We start from the raw sequence: 21,038 nt of genomic DNA, 5'->3' as shown, positions 1-21,038 counted from the left end.
AACTAAATCATGGTCTTACCAAGGAGTACAAGCTTACTGAACTAATACTTTTTTTTCTTTTCTAAATATCCAGAACCAACGCAATTCAGTTTGCAGTGACTGTTGCAACAACCAGACAAACCAATGCTACAACATCACCATGGTGTCCCGGTGCTGATGGCTCTCGTGGAGCAATCCCCAAATTGCAGAGCCATCTGTTTCCTTACTGTCCAAGCACTAGGCTCAATAGTATAAATCACAAACTGCTCCGTGGCTTTCGATTGTTCCTGTTTGCTTAGCATGCCAGAAGTGAGCCTTCAGCTCTCAGCACCATTTATAAGCTTTACTTGTTCTTTTATTTTCTTTAATGACTCGGGCAAATGCTTGCAGTTGAATGAATTGTCAGTTGTTCAATGTTGCTAAATTGTTGACTTGATAAAATAAGCTGTGAAAGGGCTGTAGGTAGCATCCTTACTAATTTATTATGCTTTTTATTTATGATGGTCACCTGCAGCAATAGAAATAACGTTAGCAATTTTTACTTCATTATTGATGAAGCGTACATAGCAGTGAGAGGGCTGCTTAGGTGGTGCCTTAAACTGGGGCACTGGTGGAATGGTAGGTTTTGATATTGTGAGATTTTCTTAGCGATATTCAGGATATAGAAATAAGGTACGTCCAGAGCTCGATGCAGAGCTGAAATGTCTGGGCTCCATGGTAGAGAGTTCAGTGTTAATTAGGTTAGCGAGGAGTGCCTGCAAGGCTGCTGATCTGTGAAGAGTCAAAAGCATGCCAACCTCTTTTGAAGTCCATAAAAATTAATCATTCGGGTTTACCCACTGTTTTAATTCTTTCCCGTGACAACTTGGGAAAAATGCCTCTGTCTCAAAGCCCTTCTGATAACAGCAGGGCAAATTTCTAGCTAGAAATCGGTGGTTTTTATTGTTTCTGAAACATAACGTTTCAAATTCTGCTGGGGCATTTAGTTGTGTGAATGTTGCAGGGCTTGTTGGTGAGGGATGTTTGTGCTGAGCACACTGACAGCTGCAAGTCTGCTCTTCAGAAGCTCAGGCTTGGCCCGGAGTATCATCCTCTCTTCTCTCTACTCCTATTTTGAACCCAGTAAGGAGAAGCATATGTTTTCTTGCCTCCGATACATTGGTGTTACCTTGTGAAGCATGACAAGGTCATGCATTTGTATGGCAAAAGAGAAAACCTCAGATTAGATTTGAGCTGTCTTAGACTTGTGGGTTTTTTTTAGTGATGTATGACAGATTCCCATGATATACATGGTTAAATTTCCATTCATGTAGGTATGCATGTGCTGATGCTACGTTGCTGCTCCTGAAATTGGTACTGTTATATTATTAATATTGCAGATCATGCCAAGGAGGTGTCTCGCATTTAATATAGAACATAAGAAGGCTTGCCTGCCCCATATGAAAATCTCAAATTGGAAGTGAAGATGCTATAAAAATTTAAAAGCTACAAGGTCAGCCTGAAAATCACGTATTTTAAAAGCAGAAAATCATCTATTTTTAACAGCAAATTTCCTTACCTGTTAGTACCTTTACTAATAACATATTCAGTTATTAAGGCTTGAAAAAGGTTTTAAGCCTTACTTTAATTGCAAAACCGTTTTGTTACCATTTGTTCAGAGCCTCTTAAATCTGGGTTTTCTGGTTGGGCGACTTGAGAACTGATCAAAAGCATTTGGATTCCTGCCCTCCCTCTGTATGATCAAACAAGTTGAATTTGTATTACTCATAAAAGGTAATAGATGTCTGGCTTGTTTTGTATCAGCATCTTTACTGCTGGGGGAGAAGAAGGTTCTTCATTTTAGCAAGAAAAGACCAAAAGAAAAAAAAAAGTAATTAAAAATAGAAATTCTATTCAAGCTGCAGCTGAGGTGTTTGGTTTAAGCACTTGTGGTAGTAAACACTGGAACGTGGGGGAGGGATAGTATGAGATTGTGCCTTGGAGGACTTCGGAAGTGAGTGCATGTATTGTTGTTGTTTTTTTAGCTATGCTGGCTATATTATCAGGACAGAAGTAGCTTACAGTGGGTATGAAGCAAGGCTGAGTACTCACAAAGGTTCTGTTAGGTTGACTTAGTATTTCCTCAGAAGCGTGTGCCAGGAACTGACTCCAGCTGTCCAGGCTCTTAACCATCCTGTGCCTTTTCTTTTGTCTCTCCTGGGCTCAGTGACTGTTTCTTCTTATCGAGACTTAAAATGAGAAGGGTGTGTATTGTGAGAACAAGCTGTCCTCCAGAGCACAGAACTCAATTTGAAGGTTTGGAATCTCAGTTTTTGACTTACTTTCAACACGTAGCTAGTAAGATGTGCTTCAGTGCCAATTAGTGGGCTGATCAAGACAGAAATTAATGGTGATGTACTCCTTTATTTCAACTGATAGAAGTGAGGGGTAAAGATTTTAACCTTGCTCACAACCCAACTTAAAGCGTCTTTGGGCAGCTTTGAAGAGCTGTGGTGCATCTGTCAGCTGTTATGGTCTGCAGGAGCTCTACTTTAGGTGTACAAGTGGTAAATCATTCAGTGCTCTTAAGGTCTGAGGTTGCTAAGATCCACACCCGAGTGGAATAAGAATTGTGAAGGTGAATTTAATCTTTCCAAAGAAGTCAGATAAAGCAGGAGAATATCATACAAGACATCTGAGAAGATAAGTGTGGACATTGTGTGTAATACTGTAAATACCATTTTTGCATGAAAATGGGTGCTGGGTAACTGTTCTGCATCCATGGTACCCAATGGACGATGCTGACTGCGGGTCCCTTGGAAAGAAGTGTGCAACCGAAGGCAGTGCTGACCACGAGCAAAGGTATTGCCTCGTTACTGAATGCTTTCTTTGTAGCCTTAACAATCTGTAATGCATTAAAAGAACACTGCTTCTCTCCTCCTGTACATTAGCCTTTAAGTATGAAATGTTTAATTGGTCAGTGCAAAAGCTCAGATCTCACAATAAAAGGATGTGCTATAGACATCTAAATAAATACAGTACAAAGCTGTCCGGAGAGAGCTTCTTCCTTTTGGTGACAGTGAGGGAGGGGTAAATAAAATAACTGATGTGCCCCATTAGCTGTCAACCAAGTTTCATGTGATGTGTCTTTCCTTTGGCATGCATGCAGCAGCAGAGCATTTTAGCACCTCGCCTACAGCATCCACCTCCTGACAGCAAGCCTTGCCAATAGGAAAGCATTCAGCACTTCATTATTTCTACAACCTGAGTGCATTTGCAAATTAATTGATGTGTGGGAGGAAAGGCATCTGCTATTGTAGAAGTCCCGAACTGTTGCAGAGAAACTAGAAATAAACTGGGTAGCTGTGGTGTGCTGGTGCAGGTGTTGAAGGCTGTCTTGACTATTTTTATTGCTGTCTTTGATACATTCTTTCTTTTGAAAAAGAAAAACAAACCATTGCCTGAGCAGTGGAAACTGATAGTATGCTGAAGAGATGGATAATAGCAGACATGTATGGGTAGTTAGCAAGGGGTTTCGTACTTCTTGCTGGCTCAGCACCAGAAGAGAATTTTAATTAGGCCTGTAATGAATGACTAGGAGCATTTTAAAGGCAATTAATCTTGTGGTGTGATTGAGTTAATTACAGTATCATTATAAACTCCCATGAAAATAATACGAGGTATTTTCCATTTGTTTTAATCCTAAAGATCTTTCTGAGGTCCCACTGGCTTCATCTGAAACAATCCTGGTGAAAACCTTCCCTATGGGCAGAGAAAGCTGCAGAACTGCTCTGTGCTGTGTCCCAGCACACCCCCCCTCCAGGCCCGGCTGCTGCCCCCCCCCCTCCAGGCCCGGCTGCTGCCCCCCCCCCCTCCAGGCCCGGCTGCTGCCCCCCCCCCTCCAGGCCCGGCTGCTGCCCCCCCCCCTCCAGGCCCGGCTGCTGCCCCCCCCCCTCCAGGCCCGGCTGCTGCCCCCCCCCCTCCAGGCCCGGCTGCTGCCCCCCTCAGGCCAAGGCCCCACTCAGGGCTTACTAAGCTGCTGCCATCCTTAAAACTGCCCTTCTTGCAGGGGAGCTCATCTGTTCTAGCTTTCATTGCACGCTGTAGTATTTCCTTGTTTTTCTGATCAGTTAGCTTGCCCGAGTGTGGAAGATGAGGATATGTAGTCTATTTTCAGAAATAAAGATTACAGCAGCTTTTGAACTCTTTGTGCTGTGGTTTTAAAAAAAAAAAAAAAAAAGCATAGCAAAAGAGGTGTTTTTGCAAAGCATATGGCATTTACACTAGTTCTGACTACAGTAAGTTTTGGATTTGGTTGTAAAACAGCTCTCTGCTTTTTGCACTCTCTAGTCAGAGTGTGACATCTTCAACAGATGGACAGATAAACTTTCCATAATCCATGCCTTTCCCTTCAGAGGAGGAGATGAGATTCTCATTTGTAAAAGTTGTTGAGGAAAACCTCATCTGTAGAAATCTGTTGTAGGCTCAGATGTCAGGGTGTGAAAATGTGATGGATACGCAGCTGAGCGCTGCAGTTATTGATATTTTGGGGGCTCTTCTTGCAGCTGCAGAATCAACCCTGCCTTTGCCTGTGCTCTAAGCCTTATTAGCTCATTTGCTTCATCTGTTTTCAGAACCATGTGCTTAATCATGAAACAGGCATATTGCTCCAATCCACGTTCTCTCTGTATTGGCTAATATTTGGCCTTGTTTGCTTCTTGTAACCGTGCATCATCAGGATTGGTTTGGTTTAGTATTTAGAATAGTACCATCAGGAGGGTTGTTTCCAACCTTAATTAACCCTGCTGGGATGGTAAAAGTGCCTTTTTTTCTTTCAGTAACTTTTCTGGTCATACTTCTATATATTCCATCCTCTTGACTACTACAGATTTTGTAAATAGTTTAGAAATGCCAGCCAGTGATGTATGGGCCTCTTTAACATTTCTTTGATTTATGTGCACTGTGCTGAGAAAAAGCAGAGGAAGCACATTATTCTGGGGGAAAATGTTGCCACTCTTCAGTTTTTTTCAGTCTTAGTTAAAAGCTACATTTTTATCAATCAAACCTGATAGATTCTTTGTTCATTCTGAAAACATTCATAACTTAACTCCTTGAAGTCTAAAGAAATAATTTGGCCAACATTTTGATAAATGCCTATTTTATTTTTTTTTTAAATCCTGCTTGACATTTCTTTTAACCCGATTTTTCCAAACTGGAATTTTTCATTGATCATGCGTTGATCCTTTGAATTACAGACATTCAAAAACCACTGAAGCTGGGGGTTTAACATCTTAAATTTTGTTTGTATTTTGCTATTTTTAATAATACATCGCACAAATTAATGTTGAAAAATACATGCAGGTTTCCAGCACTGTAGAGTAGGATGATTTCCTTTGAAGGACTGCAGATGTATAATTATCCAGCTTCCCCTATAGAGGTCCTTATTAAATGCAGAATGCTAATTTTGCTTAAATCGAGTGTTTTATTTCAGAAGTCCGTGTTGTAATTCACAAAGGGCTATTCTGAAAAATTAAAAGAAGAAAAAAGCACACAAAAATCTTGTAACTTACAGTTCCTAGCTATCGCGTCATATTGTTTCAGCTGGAGAAACCGGTCAGTGAAGCTTCTTCAGGAGGAGCTCACTCTCATGTTTTTGGCTGCCTTCCTTACCTCTGCCTGGCTGCACACCTTGGACTGGTTGGGTTTGCATAAGTTGCACAGTGGAGGCATTTTATTGAAGGAACACATCTATTTCTTTATTCCAAGTAGTTTGTTTGCTGTACTAGCAAAGCTCAACCACAGCGCTGCAACCTCTAGCTTGCTGGTAGGCAATTTGAAGGGGTTTCTGTAGCTGATTCCAGCCCTTCATTCTACCACTTAATTTTCAAGTACCTTCACATTTCTTATTTAAGCACCTGAGCATCCCCTGTCAGCAAGGCAGCATGCTGTTCTTTATCCTGACATAGCTGCCACCTGAGCCCCCGACACAAAAGATTTAGTCTGGGGCTTTAGAAAATAATAAGCTCAGCACAACAACAGTGTCTTCAGAGTTCAGTGGTTTTTAAGGGAGCACAGCAGCACTAGGGAAGATGAGAATGGAATCCTCATTCAGCCTTGAGTCCCTGCTATGGATTGTTTGCCCAATGCAAGGAGAATCCTTTTCTCAAAGAAGGATTTAGGTTTTCTGTCGAATATTGGTCCAGTGCACTTCTTGAGACTTTAATGAAGTCCACAAAGTGAATGTGCAGCGTGAACATATCAAGTGGTGTGACTCCACTTCTGTATCATTGACTGACTGCCTCTGTACCAACTACTACCTTGGGCTCAGGGTTACCTGAAATTGCTGCTCTTTGTTGCTGTGTGTATTTTTATTCTGCTGTTTAGATGCAGAATGCAATGTAATAATTCCATCCCACTTCTGGGGATGCTTTTATATGGATTTTATATGTAGCTGCACATCCAATGAAATGCCAGTTTATTTCCACTGAATTATATTTATTGGAGGAAACACTGTCATCTGAAATCAGCACTTACATTCAAATCTTTCTGAACACCTGAACATTTTAATAGGCATTTTTAGCATAAAATATTTATCTCTTCAGAAGAGATAAATAAGGCAGTGCAGTCTGTAGCCCCGAATTATGATTACCTCTTTGAACCTCACAGCCTGTTGGCTGCACGGAGTTGCTTTGTGCTGATGTTAACCAATAAATGTGAGTATGTAACTATTTAATAAATTCTAAAACACTTAAAAAAATGAAAATTAAAAAAAAAAACTGGGAAGAGAGAAGTGCCTTTCGTAGAGGCTTTGAACAATGTAGATGATTGTATTGGCAGTGAGGATGCAGATGCTGAAGTTTTGACCAATTCCTTGGAAGTGCCAGGTTTGCTATGTCTGCACAGTTAAAAGCCAAAGGCTTGCAAGCAGTATTGGAATGAGGGGATGTTGATGCAGTCATTCATCAGCAGAACTTCAATGTTTTTGGAAGAAAAGTGTAGGATGAACGCAATTTAAGGCTGAAATCTAATGCTAATTAAAACAGCGCTTTCAGCAGAAGTAGGAATCCAAAGACAATAGAATAAAAGACATAGGGAAGGCAAAGCATTAAGGCCAACAGGGAAATGTATCAATGCTTTTCCTCCTGTTTTATCAAGTATATACATGTCTGAACTTGTTCTTCAATTCCCCAGCCCTGGGAGGAGAGAACTAAGGAAAAGCAAGGTCGTGTCTGCAGAGCGCTGCCCACCGATGCCTTATTGACCAGCACTGGCACTGTGCATCCCAATGCAATGCAAATAAGATCAGTTGCATGCAAGAGGCTTTTAACAGAAGTGCGAGCTCATTAGTTTCACAGTGTAGTTAGATCAGGGAGATCAGGAAAGGATGGGATAACTTTTGTAGTGGGATTTAAAAAAAAAAAATAAAAATGAAATGGGGGTAGCCCTTGTTCCCTTAATGGGTAGATATTTGTTGTTTAAATAATCTCATAAACTGGGAAGTGATGGGGGGGATAAATGTTTAAAAATAATAGAACAAAGTGTCCTAATTAAATTGTAAAGCAGAGCAAAAGCACAACATCTAGCTTTCTTATTAATTGAAAAGCCTGCAACCCAGTTCAACAAGAGGAAAACCAATGAGTAAATAAATTGGAGACTCTGCTCTTTTGGTTTATTGATGCTGTTATGGCCAAGCTGAGAATTCAGCTATTCTGCAATGATCAAACATTGTTTGGGGAAAAAAAAGAATTTCTAAACTGGCCTCATTATCTGAGACGAGCTTAAAAATAACAATTAAGGTAGTATAATTTCTCTTTTGCTTACTTCAGTGTGCAGAGATGAAACTGTGGGAGTGTCCTGGCTGCCTGATCATTGCTCTTTTCAAAAGAACAGCCAGAGTTTTATCATAACAGACGAATCCCTTGTTAGCTGCAAGGGAGAAATAATATAATGATGGGGGGCAAAGTACCATGCAACTCAAAAGGAAACAAATGTGTATGCATTTGCTAGTATTGCAGTGAAAATTCTTTGATAAGTGTCTGTCAGGCACTTCTATAGAACCCAATTGCTCCAGGAGATGCAAATTTTATTTCTTATATATATAGATAGATATGAAAGATTTTTCTCATGTATGTGTGTGGTTTGTATCTAAATATGGGAAGGTCTGAAAGAAATGTCACCACGGGGAATGCAATCACAGAAGTCATTCTTCTGATTTCATCTCTTAAAACAGACCAACTGGTGCTTAGAAAGCTTTGAGTAATGCTGATATAAAATGGATTGTGTATGGGAGTCTACATGGTCAGTGCTTCAGGTTATAATAACCCACCCACTCTCCTAGTTTCTGCACCTTTACTTGGCCTTGTAAGTTAGCAGAGTGCAATGGCTTGGTTGCTCAGGGGTAGGGTGAAGTTTGCAACCCATGAATTATGTAAGCAAAGACCTTCAGGCCCAGCATGATTCTAATGATGAAGCTTTAACTTCAAAAGTTTTGAATTAACTCTGTATACGTATGTACTTTCATAACATGCAACAAGTAAACCTACACGCCAAAAGGTGTACACTCCATCAAGATGATGTCACTTTGATCTGCTTGAGTGATGGGACCTGAATACATCGTTCTGCTTCGAGCCCCTTGGCTGCCACGTGGGCTGCAGCATGAGTGCTGCCAACTCCAAATCTTAAACATGATCTGCAGAAGGCAGTGCTGTCTTCCAGAGGGATAGAGAGGTTCTTCTCTTGTTTTTTTGTTTGTTTGGATTGTTGTAGGCAGTGGATTGCATTGTTTCTGGTGTGAAAAGAGCCATTGGGACGCAATGAAGAGATAGGACGTGATTAATTTAAAAAATATTAGTGCTTGTGAAACTCCATCCAATCTGTATTTCTCTAATAAACTTTCTCTCTTTAAATAGCTCACATTAAAAATAAAGACATGTTGAGTAAATGAAGGAATTGCAGCATTGAGAAGAGACTCCAAAGTGCTGACTTGTTGAGATGTGTTTTGCTTTTGTCAGGAAGATTGAGCAGCGTTCCTATATGAATCCAGGTTTCACGTTCCCAAACACTGTTAAAACGTACGTTTTGGCACCTGTAAAACATTAGTGAGAATCATTTCTTTTTGAAAATGTAGGCCATGTGGAAAAAAATTGTGAATCTCACAAATAAGGAAAATTAAAAATAATCCATGTTCTGTTTTATCTACGTCCAGGTAAAGCTTTTCTGTGTATTGAAGTATTACTTTCAGTAGTTCTCCAACAGCCTTGAGAAAGAGAGCCTCTCTTGGTTTTAAGATGTGGGATTTGCACATTCGAAACCACAGTTTTAAGGAAAATATCAGCTCTTGTGAAACTGTACGAGTTGGCACTGGTGTATATCCTGGCTGCTAACTGCTGTATATTGATTTTTTTCGTTGTTGGTTTTTAGTTTTCTGAAATAGATTTTGTTTCATTTGTGTGTATTGGGGGAAAAAAGAATCAATGTTGCTGATATTTTAGAGGAGTATTGCATAAGGAAGCAAAGAGTTGAGCTTCTTGTTAACCAGCTGGAATTCTCAACAGCCGAGAGACATGGAGGTATGCTGTAATGAAGCCTCTGAACGATGGGGAAATTCCTTAGTGGTTGACCAAGAAATGGCTTACCATACACCCAGTGCTGCACCAATATTCAAGTTTACTACATTCAGCTGTGTTACGGACAGAGATCTTGCTGTTTATCACTCTGCTTGTTTAAATGAACACAGTAGACAAAAGCAGATGGGAGGTCATTGGGAACACAGCAGCAGAAGGCTTTCGTGCCCATCCACGGGCACCGTGCTGCGTCCCCAGCTGAGTCCTGGGCTCTCAGAGACGTGCAGTTCACCTGCCTGGATTTCTGATGCTGCTGATGTTGCTTTGGCTTATTGCTTGACTGCTGCTTTCTGTCTTATTTCTCCTGCTCAGAACAAATGATGAAGAAAGGATTTCCCCATTTTTTCAGTTAACACCCCTCTGCCCCCAAAAAGGAGTGCAGTGCAGCGTGTGAGGCTTTAATAATGTATAAATCAAGCTGGACAGGACCGCCTGTCAGTTTTATTAACTTTGACCTTTTCTCCCATTATAAGGATGGTTTGGTAAATATTTAATGGGCCATTATAGATTTTGACAGTTGGATCTGCATTCCTGGAAGCGAAGGTAGATTATGTACAAATACTTATAATTAATAAAAATAGCTTTACCACTGGGAGCAAGCCTTCAAGGACAGAATTGTTTCTTAGGATCTATTTATTTTTACTTCCTACTTTCCTTGCGTCTGCCCACTAAATGTCAGGCTGGCCAGTTAGGTTGTGAAACCTTTTCAAAAGGTTACATTTAAAATTCATTTATGATTAACACCTGTGATTACCTCTGTCTTGGAGCAAGTGGCCAAACGATGTTATTTACTTGAGGTATGTGTCAGTGTTGTTCTGTGCAGTGAACTGATGGCGTCAACAGCACAAAATGGCTGAAGGAGAGCAGCTCGTTGTAGGATGCAAGAGGGAAAGGTGTGTTCCTGGAGTCAGAGGGTCTTCTGCCAGAGCTGTCTTTCCCTTTAATTCCCGACATATTGCACTCCCTGCAATTTCTGGGAGTGAAGATTGAAAACTAAGCCCCTGACAACCTCGATGCATTGCCTTTCGAACGATTACTGTCCATTGCTCTCATTGATTTTTTCATTTCAGAAATCCGTAGAAGAACAAATTTGAGCAAAATCCATGGGGCTCAGAGGCGCTGTTAGGGCAGTGCTTGGTGCTGTGCCACTGCTCGCACCGTGTGCTGGGGAAGTCAGGGCCATGTCAAGGCACTCCATTTTCTCCAGGCGTTGCCATTTGGGTTGATTGGCTGGCTGGATGGCTTTGCTCACATTAACAGCCACCTTCCAGTAGGTTGCTTTACCAAGCTTTGCGTCCCATGGATTCAGTACCCTGCAGAATAGCTGTGCCTAAAGCTGCCTTATGTTCTGAATATTGTGAGTCATCATTTCCTAACTGTACATCTTTTTGTATGTGGATCATGGGATCGGTGTTGGTGTTGGTAACTTGTGAAGTAGTTCACTTTTATCAGAACAATTCTGTAGATGGTTTAATGAAAATGTCGATGTAGGGACTGGCTGAAGAAGGGGGTTGTGTTTTTCTCATGTTGAATCTTGAGCTTTTTTCCCCTTGCCCTTCAAAAGGGAGAATCAGGAGGTTGAGCTGAAAGCGTCTCGAGGTGGACTTGGAACCTGTTGCACTGGAAGTTGGTTTCAGGACAGGCACAGCATTGTGGCTGTTCTCAAATTTGTGAGCAGCGGGAGTGCACTGAAACTTGTAAATTCACATACGACCTTCATAAATTGTCTTTTATTGACAGGCAAAATAAAAGGTTAGAGAAGAAAGCTACTGAATACCAATCTTTCTGCTGTAACACTATCAAGACATGCTACTTGATATTTTGAAGGCTAGATTTTTCTTTAGAGTGACAGAAGCTTCTTTGTGAATGCTGTGTTTTAGGGGAAAAAAAAGATGAGCATTATTTTAAAAAGAAAAGTTTATACAGTGATAAAGTCACACCTTTCCTCCTATTACCTTCTTTTGGCAAGTAAGGATGCTCCGTCCCTTGAGAGGAGAACAGTCTTAATGTTAAAATGCAACTCCAAGTTTCAGGAGAGTTAGGACTTTCTCAAGTCTTTGATGCATCATCTTACTTTCCCAGTGGCATAGTTTCCTTGTAATATCTACTTCACAGCAGACTTTTATATGCTTTTGTTCGTATCATCTTCTATCCAAGCAATACATGAAATAGCATACATTAGCTTACTGGCTGGCTGTATTTTTAATCAAGCGGTACAGATAGTAGAAGTCTGACACAGAGCACTGCAGTGGTTTGTGTTTTAATGTATGTTTTTTCCTTCCCCAGCTGCAGTACCACGCCGGGCTAGCATCTGGCCTTTTGAATCAGCAGTCTTTGAAACGCTCGGCCAACCAGATGGGAGTATCTGCGAAACGCAGACCGAAAGCCCAGCCAACAACTCTCGTCTTACCTCCTCAGTAAGTAATGGAATCTTATGAATATTTTGAAGAGTTTGCACAGTAGGGTGGGGATTATTTTGGATTTTTAATAAAATAAATACGCTACAAAGTCAGTAGTCGTAAAAACTTTGCGCTTGTGTTTTTGTTTGGTGCCAAGTGAATTATTCTTGTTGGGTGGTTGGGATATTCTACGGGAGCAATCTTTTGTTTCCCCTCCTGGAAGAGGAAGTGCTCTGAGAACAGAAAAGTTGGAAGGATTCTTTTTAGTAGCAGGTCATAGAAATTTTTGCAACACAGAATTGTCATTGAGGAATGATGTTCACTTGATTAGTATGACTTGGAGCTTCAAGAAGGACTTTTCTGAAGGTCCTGAAAGGCAGAAGCCAAGCCATTTTTGGTCTGAGTACTTTCTTGACAAATGTCTGTTCTGAGTCCATCTGTTCACCATATGTTAATTTTGCATTGGATCTAGACCTCTTTTACAGGTGACAAGCAATTACGAGGACACTTAGAAACTGTTTGAGGACATAGAGTATCAACACTTCGGGCAGTCTGTGTACTGATGCCAAAAACACAGAGATGCTCACAACTAAGCTTATGAATTAATAAACTGCTTAAAATATTTAGTTACATATAAGAAAATGATTATTATGTAGAAAATGAAGTGCTAAGCAATTATTCATTGTACTGAGCATCTCTGTGGAAGCTGTGTGCTTTTTTTCACAGAACAAGAGTCACTGATGTATAAACACCATGCTACTAAAAATGTCATGGTTGTAATAATAACAGTTCCTCTTGTCAGTGGACTCCCCGGGCCCAAGCTCATGAAGGAATCAAAAGAAGTTTAGATTTGTTCTCTATATGACTTGAGAATAGATGACAGTAAACAGGACGTTCCCCACGTATATTAACTTTAAAGAATCCATACCGTGTTCTATTGCTATAGTGAGGCATCGCTCAAAGTGGCCAGGAGGGCAGCTGTAGCAGAGCCACCAGTTTGAAAAGTAGATGCTGTTTGTAGTGTGTTTGTGGAAAAACACAGGTATATTATGATGGACTTGGGCTCAGTGTTTTTTTTTCCTTTTCTTTGTTGGACCATTGAGTTTTGAGTATTGATGTCAATTGACATCAATAAAGCTGAGCACTGTGGTGCTAGTTGTCGTGATTTGTATTCAGAGGCCTTAAAATCATGGCTTCTCCATGTTCCTAGCATTACTTTAATGACAGAGAAAGAGTTGTTGTAACATTTTTTTCATAGAAAAGTCTGTACCTTTATGTTCTATGTAAGGGAAAAAACGTTGCAGCAGTAGGAATCTTTACGCAGTGTGCAATATACAAATTTACCTAACAGTACTGATGTCTTTGTTTTATCTGCAGGTGATTATTCCTTTCCATTTAATGACACTCTTACCTAGAATTTGCAGATAGGTACCATGTTAAAATTTAGTTATAAAGTTTAGCTAGTCTTGGAATTATATTCTGATATTTTATTACCGTTACCAGCACTGTTCACAGTCAAAACACGTTTGTACTGAGCTGGCCCTTTATCCTCTCTATTTTTTCCTCTCTGACTTCTTTGCCCTTTCAGATTTTGTTGTTACTTGCTATCTTGGTGTGTTTTAAGAAGAGAATAATAGTTATATTAAATGAAATCAAATACCTGTTGAGCTTGATGTCACATATCCAACACAAGGCAGAGGCAGATTATTAAAAGACATAAAAATAGACATTTGAAAAGTGGTTTTATGGAAAAAAAAAAGAGTGTGACAAATGGAATTTTAATATCTTGTTTTTTGTTGTAGTTTCATGCAAATAATGATGAATAGTTTTGTTATTTTCTTTCTTCAATCTCTATAAAGCGCAAAGGAAGAAAATATCCAGGTGCAAAATTATGCATCTCCTTGAAGGGACACATTTTAGGAAAAAGACTCTTTTAGTTTCAATACAGATTTTCCAGTGGCACTTCAGAGATTTTTTTTATATTATTATTATTATTATTTTAAATTTATTGATTAGTTGGGAAAGGAGTAAATATACTTTGTCTTTTTTTTTTCTGCTTTGATTTATGTTTTGAAAATAAAGCTCTGTGGCAGGTCTTTGGGCTGAGTGACAGTGTGATGATTATTAGCATATATTAAATATTAGTCAGAACAACTACGTTACCTAGTGCTTGTCTTAAACCTGAGTCTATGCGACTGCTTATGTGCCAAAATGTCATTTTAGGATATCAAACCAGAGCAAACAGTGGCACTGCACTAATCCTTTTCAGTTTGCAAAGGGATGCACGAGACACTCTTGGTAAGGACTTTATATAGATATTAATTTGGACAAAAGATCTTCTAAAAATGTTTATTTTAATGCTGACTTTGCTTACTTTGATATTAAAATTATAATTTGAGTTGCAGGTAGCAATATTGAATCTTTATTAATTTCCCTATGTTTTAAAGGAACTTTTGCAGTTGTTATTCATCCTTTACATTCCTAATAGCAATGCTCAGCATTTCATCCTCCCTTCTGCTCCCAGAAGAGCTGGAGAAGGGGTTTAATGGCCAAGCTGATGCTTGGCAGTCCCACTCATTTGTCCCTTGTTGGCCTTTGGCTGCCTTTCAGTTTGTCCTGGTTTGGAAGTGAGAAGCTTTAGACTGACACTAGTAGTTATCAGAAACTTCAGCAATTTTTAATAGAAAGATATTTTTTTGAAATGGAAAGTTTCTGTCTTATGCAAGCAGTGTCAGTAAAATTTTCATTTTCTCCCTGTTTTTATTATCGTAGGGTTTCTAAGGATGCTGGATAGAGACAGAGAACTTGGCATGTCAGGTGGCATCTCTCACCTGATCTCACTGTAGCTCAGTTTTGGAGGGAGGCCTTTTGGTGTTCGTTTGCTTTGCAGTTTTGGTTTTCACTGACTCTGAAAGCGCAGAATACAAGCTTGATATGTGTCTCATTTCTAGCCAAGCATATCTTTATGGAAAAATGACTAACTGCTGGCTGCTTTCTCTGCTTGCTTTGTCCCTCCTTCTGTCTTCTATTAACAAGACATCTCCCTGTACTTGCTAATAGATGCGTTCCCTCACATGCTTCTCATCTGGCTGCTGCTTCCTTCCTTCTGTTAAAGAATCTCAGAGCAGCGTTTGCTGAAGTGCTGAAAGCTGTCAGCTCCTTCCATGTGACCAGGAAAGTGTACTCGTGCAACTCTTCTGAAAATGAGAATGACTTATTTTGTTTATGCTTTCTAATGTTATTAGTAATAAGAAGGCTGTTAGGTTTAGGTTTGGGTTTTTTTTCCCCCTCCTTGAGAAACAAAGACGTTGACATATTTAGTTTATCTTGCATTATTTTGCTTGCCACCGCATCCCCAAAGCAAATTGTGATGTCTGCTCCCAGACCGCCAGAGCTGAGTGCTGTGCCCTGAGTGGGCTGGAAGGGCTGGGAGCTGGGAGCCCAGGGCTCAAATCAACCACGAGACCCAGCAGGCTGTGCTGCAGCACCGTGCTGCTGAGAAATGGCAGCTGGAGCTGCTGTGAGACGGCAAAGCAGAAAGAAAAGAGGAAGCACGGGATTGACTTGATATTCATGCAGCTGTATTCCTTGGCACACACACAGGAGGGTCAGTTAGTATTAATGGGAATTTTTAGGGGTCTCAGCTGAAAACCCTTGGACTTGGATAGCTCTGTGGCGCGGGGCTCGCTCAGTGCTCCCAGATGAACCATCTATCTTCTCTGCCTGGAAGGAAATTGCCAGAACAAGAACTTGCTCACCACTGTAAGCACTGAGACTCGTGTCTTTATGCTGCTTTTTAGGGTCATTTGTTGTGACGTTTGTAGTTTTGCAGAAATAAGCACGCTATAAACAATAAGGAATGGGAAGTCTGGCTCTGGTTTGACAACTTCAGGCGCAATGGATACAAAGGCTTGAGTAAAAATGAGTCCAATTTTGTATTTTAGGGTTCCTCAACTTGTCTTGTAAATCTCATGTGCTCTGATGTATTCCCTAACCTGACAAAGAAAACATTTTAATAGATTGAGGAAAAATCAGTGTGAATATAAGCTGTATTGCTGGGAGCAGACCAGCAAAATTACTTTTCCTTTATTAAAAAATAAAAAAACAAAGACGTGCTGCCCATAATACTGCTGTAGATAAATGAGGAACAAAAAGCTATGAAGATGATTTTTCTTTCTGAAGAGAATAAGGACTTGAGGATAGGAGTGCTGGGTAGAGACTCAAGAAAGCTGTTTGTTTTTGTTTTTTTCTTTAAGTGGGCATGAGACCATTTTGTTGTGCTGTACGAGTGCCGTGTAACAAAACTCTGTTCCAACACCACGTATCCACAGAATGCAGAGCTGTAAGCACTTCTTCCATCTATCTGCCTGTTTAAGTGACTGGTTTATAATAAATCTGCTGTCAAAATTGCTTCCATAGTTCATTGTACAAAACTCCCATCATCTCATCTGCTTTCTTTTTCTAGAGGAGAAAGTTATATTGACAAGAAGTGCGTACTTGTCTCCATGCTTTGGCGTTACTTTACCAGAAGCAGCTCTCTAGTGAGCAGTCCCCTTGAGGAGCTTATTACTGGGTCAGCAGATACGTGTTCATCTGGGTTTGGAAAATAAATTCACAGATATCCCAATCTTCATTCGTGGAGGTTCATTCAATACCAGCATTGTCAAAGCGTTGATTTTTTTCACTGTGCTTCTGCCCTAACAGATTTAATGGTTCTGTCATACAAGCAGTACTGCAGAGTTCTATTGGACACAGCAGCTGGGTGTTGAGGAAGAAATTCAATTTAAAATAATTACACAGTAAGAAAAACAAAAATGCTGTTTTAAACAGTTAGCTGAAAGGTATGTGTGTGTGTCTAACTGATATACCCAGACATTACATGTGCCAGAATAAATTATTTGGAACTGGTGTAAATCACCGTTTCTATATTAAGTAGAATCCTGATGAGCCCTTTGCCAAGAGTTTGGAAAGAAAAAGGTTTTCTTCAGCATGTTGTTTTATAAACAGCATCTAATTACTTCCTAGGATCGGGATTTTCATTATGAAGGAGGCAGATGATATTAAAGATAATGGCAAAGCATGCTTCAGCCAAGAAACGTGCGTTGTTGTTGTTTTAAGAGCATATGTTTAAATTGTGTTTATGTAGTGCGACCTCACTGTGTTACAGGTCTGAAATCCCAGCCAGGATTACATGCCTTGAAACCAAGATGTGCTCAGCAGCTGAGTGTGACACCCAGCATCTGCACCGTGGGGCTGTGGTTATTTGACATGCAGGCGTTGTTCCTGGGTTCTCATTGAGAACTGTGTGCTGTAATCCAACATGCAGGCCTGTTCTTAAAAGTATTCAAGAATGAAAGAGCAGAATGTGTGGCTGTGGTTTCCTTTCGGAGAAAAGTCAGCAGAAGTTCATTGTGCAGTTCTAAAATTCTCCTTTCCCCCTACTGGCAAAGCTGCATTAAGTATCAATATTCATTAAATGCCGCAGAGATGATATTGTAATAAAGCAATAATCCTCAGGCCCACATCTGTACTTCTTTTAGAAGAGCCGAGGTTGAGAATATAATTAAAGATTAAAACTCTATTTGCATTCTGGAACACAGAAAGATCTTTCTGTACATGATGGGGAATTGTATTAATAAGGAAGAGATCAGTTTCCAATAAGTTTCAATACTCGGAGCTCACTAAATATCCCTGTTCATGTTTAAGTTTCTCACGGCATTCCTTTAGCTTGACTTCAGCGAGGCAGTGCAACAGGAGCTGCAAAGGAACGTGTTGCTGAAATGTGTGACCCTTTTGCTCTGCAAATTAATCCCTTTTTATATGAAGAAATAGATTAAAAGTTTGTTCCTTATACTGTAAGGCAGTAATATTGACATGAATAGGTTTAATCACTTTGTAGCCATGTAGACCCAATGTTAATTTCACTATTTGGTATCTTGTGCACAGTTTGGATCACGTCTGTGTTGGTTTTTTGGGGGAATTGATGGATGCCTTTCCTGCAGATGTGTCATGCAGTTCATTTTGGGGGTCAATGTTCCATTGCTTTTTAAGTACAGCAGTGGAGGGACATGTGGTGATGCTGCTGCTCCATGTTATGCATTCCTTTAGAGCCTTTCAAAGGAATGCAAATAGTGTGCATGTAGTATTAGGATTTTTCGAAGGAAGACTGCAGAATAACACAGACCTGCTGAAACTGCCACCTACAACACTGCTTCAGAGGATAACAGAGTCCCCAAGCGTTTTGGTGGTGGTGGTGTTTTTTTTTTTTTTTTCTTTTTTTCTTTTTTTTTTTGTTCAACCATGTGGAATATAACAAAATGTAATGAGCAAACAGGAAATCACTGTTTTGACAACTTTGTTACAGGGAGATAAGTGCTGAGAAACAGATCACAATGATTTTCAACAGCTATTGAAAATACGGTGGCTTCAATTTATTTTAAGATACAGCCTTGTTGTGTTTTGTTTTGGATTTTTCTTCGGGTTTCTTCTCTGCCTACCAACCAGAGATGACAGCAATTGCTTTGAGACAGGTTGTTGTAGGGAAGTGGGACTGGATGCTGTTGAAGAAGTGACATACCTTTCTGTCAGATTTGGTGAAACCCCTGGGTAATTCTGGTTCCTTCAAATAGAATCCTAGAATGGCTTGGGTTGGAGGGACCTCACGGATGATCAAGCTCCACTACCCTGCCACAGTAAGCATTCATTTTTAATTCTAAGGTAGAGAAGGAAGAGTTACAATTACACAATCCTCACGTTTTCATTTTTCATTTCATTTTCTTCCTGGCCATTTTTCCCCACCACTGAAAGATGAGAAACATGCCAGTCCCCATAAGGTGCATTGCCACTGCACGTTAGAAGCACTGACTTAAGTTACCTTTAAACCAAATAGCGATTTGTGGCAGTTTGAAGCTGATCTGTTTCTTCACAGGGTCAGAAGCAGAGACACCCAGACCCCGAAGCTGAGAAGCATCTGCGGTGATTCAACCCACGTTGTATTGAAGGGGAAAATTCCAAGGTCGTAGCACATCATTAAACTTCATTGAACTGAGTTTTATCTAGAGAACAGCTGTACATACAGGTGTCAAGTTATTATCTCTGCTTTTCAGAGGTAGCCTGAGATAGCTAACTAGTCCTCATCACAGGGATGAAAGACCCCTGTTGGCAGTAGATGAGGGGCTCGCAGAGCTCGACAGGCACGCAGGGGTGGGGGCCAAAGCTGCCTGCTGTTTCTGTCTGTGTGTTGTATTTAAGTGCTGGGGGTTGGGTGGAACAATCTGCTATGAAATGAAATAGCAGTCTGTCACTTTTAGTTATGTAGTACTTACTGGTTAGTTCTCCACGTCATTTAACTGGAAAAATAATATCAAAAGTGTTGTTTTGATTCTTGAGGGGTTGAAGTAGACAAGGGCAAGGAGGTCGCATCCTGTTACATACTGGGGCCAGAGCATCCATCAGTCCTTCCTATTTGTAGCCAATGGTACTTCACCGAGCTGCGCTTCAAAAAAAGGGAGAAGGGGGTAGTCGAGGTGAGCTTTTCATTTTATATAAGTTCTAAAATAAAGCTCTGATAATGTTTGCTCTTCTTTGTATTCACTGCTTTGTATTCACTGTTCACTCTGACACCATGCATGTGTTTTGTAACACATGCTTTATGCTGAGATAGCAAAGATGCTGAAGGAAGGAGGATGATGTAGCTGTATTTTTCTCTTTCTGTCTTTGGACTGCAGGGTTCTTGTGGTCAGCTGTCTGTTGTTTCTGTGCTTTACTAGGGGTGTATGTGATTTCTGTAGTTAGGGGCAGTTTTGAACCAACAGAGATTTAATGAGCATCTGAAAACTGAGGGGAAAAAACGTGATCTGATTTCATAGTATAGATGATTAAAGTGTAGCATAGCAGTCCGTCCTACAGCAGATACCTTCAGGGACTCAGAGCCACTTCTGCATCTCAGACTTCAAGGTTTTGTGTGGCATGTTCCAATATAATATAAATCTGACAATCTCTTTTACTCTGTAAACCTGATCTAACTCTATTAAACCAGCACCAGGCAGCAGCAGAAACCTTCTTCCAGTGCAATATATTTGGGATTTGCATTTATGTTTATTTGGGCCCCGACTGGAGCTGTATGACCCGAGGACTTGGGTAAGATTTGAACTAGAGCCTTGTACTGCTGGTGGGAGGGAGCAGTTCCTTGGCACACTGCTGTGATTCTCGACACATTTGGGCCCAGTGTGTGCGATGTGGTGGGGTGGGGGTCCTTCCCTGCTTTGTGTTCTCTGCAGGTCCTGCAGTTGTCAGTGTGGTGGCATTGCTCTGAGCAGCCCCTGCGTGCCACTGCTCAGCTACAACACCTCTTTGTTTCAGAACGACTTCTGCACAGCTCCATTCCATTGCTGGATGCTTGGGAACTCAGTGCTGAGTCGATACCTCTGCTGTTCTATGCAACTTTAGAAAGATGACTCCTTCAAAAATATTTAAGCTTGATCTAATCTCCTAATATCTTGATGTATCTGGCAGCAGGAGGCTCTGTAATAATCTTCTTTATTTTGTTATACCCGATCAATGCCATTTTTTTGGCTGTAGTTACATGCTGAATTTCATTTCATTCCAATAAGTTCTATACAGCTGCCTGTTTTCTTACAAAGTAATTATAAAAAAGCAGCAGGCATTGATCGACACAGATTGTCGAAAGAAAAGATTTTGACTAAAACCAAATGTTCCTTGTGATATTCATTAGCAGGATAATAATTCCTACCCATGCAAGTACAGGAGACAGAGGTCCTGGGTGTTGCTTTAGCCGCAGTAAATTACTGAGATGTGTGTTAGCGGTGTTGTAAAATTTTACAGTGCTTTTTAACAGCGAGGGAAAAAGCCGTGCGATTTATTCACTTTTCTGTCCAACCACTGTGGATAAAGAGGGCATGTAATTCAGATTTCATCATTTCTTCACAGTGTGAAGAGCTTCTCTTGCCATTTGCTGCGAGCTTCAGCCTCAGCTTGTGTGTCCTGGTCAGGAGCAGCTCCAAAATGTTTTTCTTGATGGCCTTGGGCTCATTGCAGT

General features: G+C 40.5%; 1 protein-coding gene across 3 annotated transcripts in view; it reads left to right on the top strand.

The window, feature by feature from the left end:
• MED27 (mediator complex subunit 27) overlaps positions 1 to 21,038 on the top strand; it is an 81,778-nt gene that overhangs the window by 18,057 nt on the left and 42,683 nt on the right. For all 3 annotated transcript variants that reach the window (XR_014887278.1, XM_019621467.3, XM_003211284.5), the window contains exon 3: positions 11,868 to 11,998. Coding sequence is in view for 2 of the 3 variants with exons in the window: in XM_019621467.3 (XP_019477012.1) it covers positions 11,868 to 11,998 (131 nt within the window). In the remaining variant the exon portion in view is untranslated. The remainder of the gene's footprint in view (positions 1 to 11,867; positions 11,999 to 21,038) is intronic.

This window comes from Meleagris gallopavo, chromosome 19 (assembly GCF_905368555.1).
Source record: "Meleagris gallopavo chromosome 19, MGAL_WU_HG_1.1, whole genome shotgun sequence".
Classification (NCBI taxonomy): Eukaryota; Metazoa; Chordata; class Aves; order Galliformes; family Phasianidae; genus Meleagris; species Meleagris gallopavo.
This window is presented reverse-complemented; position numbering and strand designations above follow the sequence as displayed.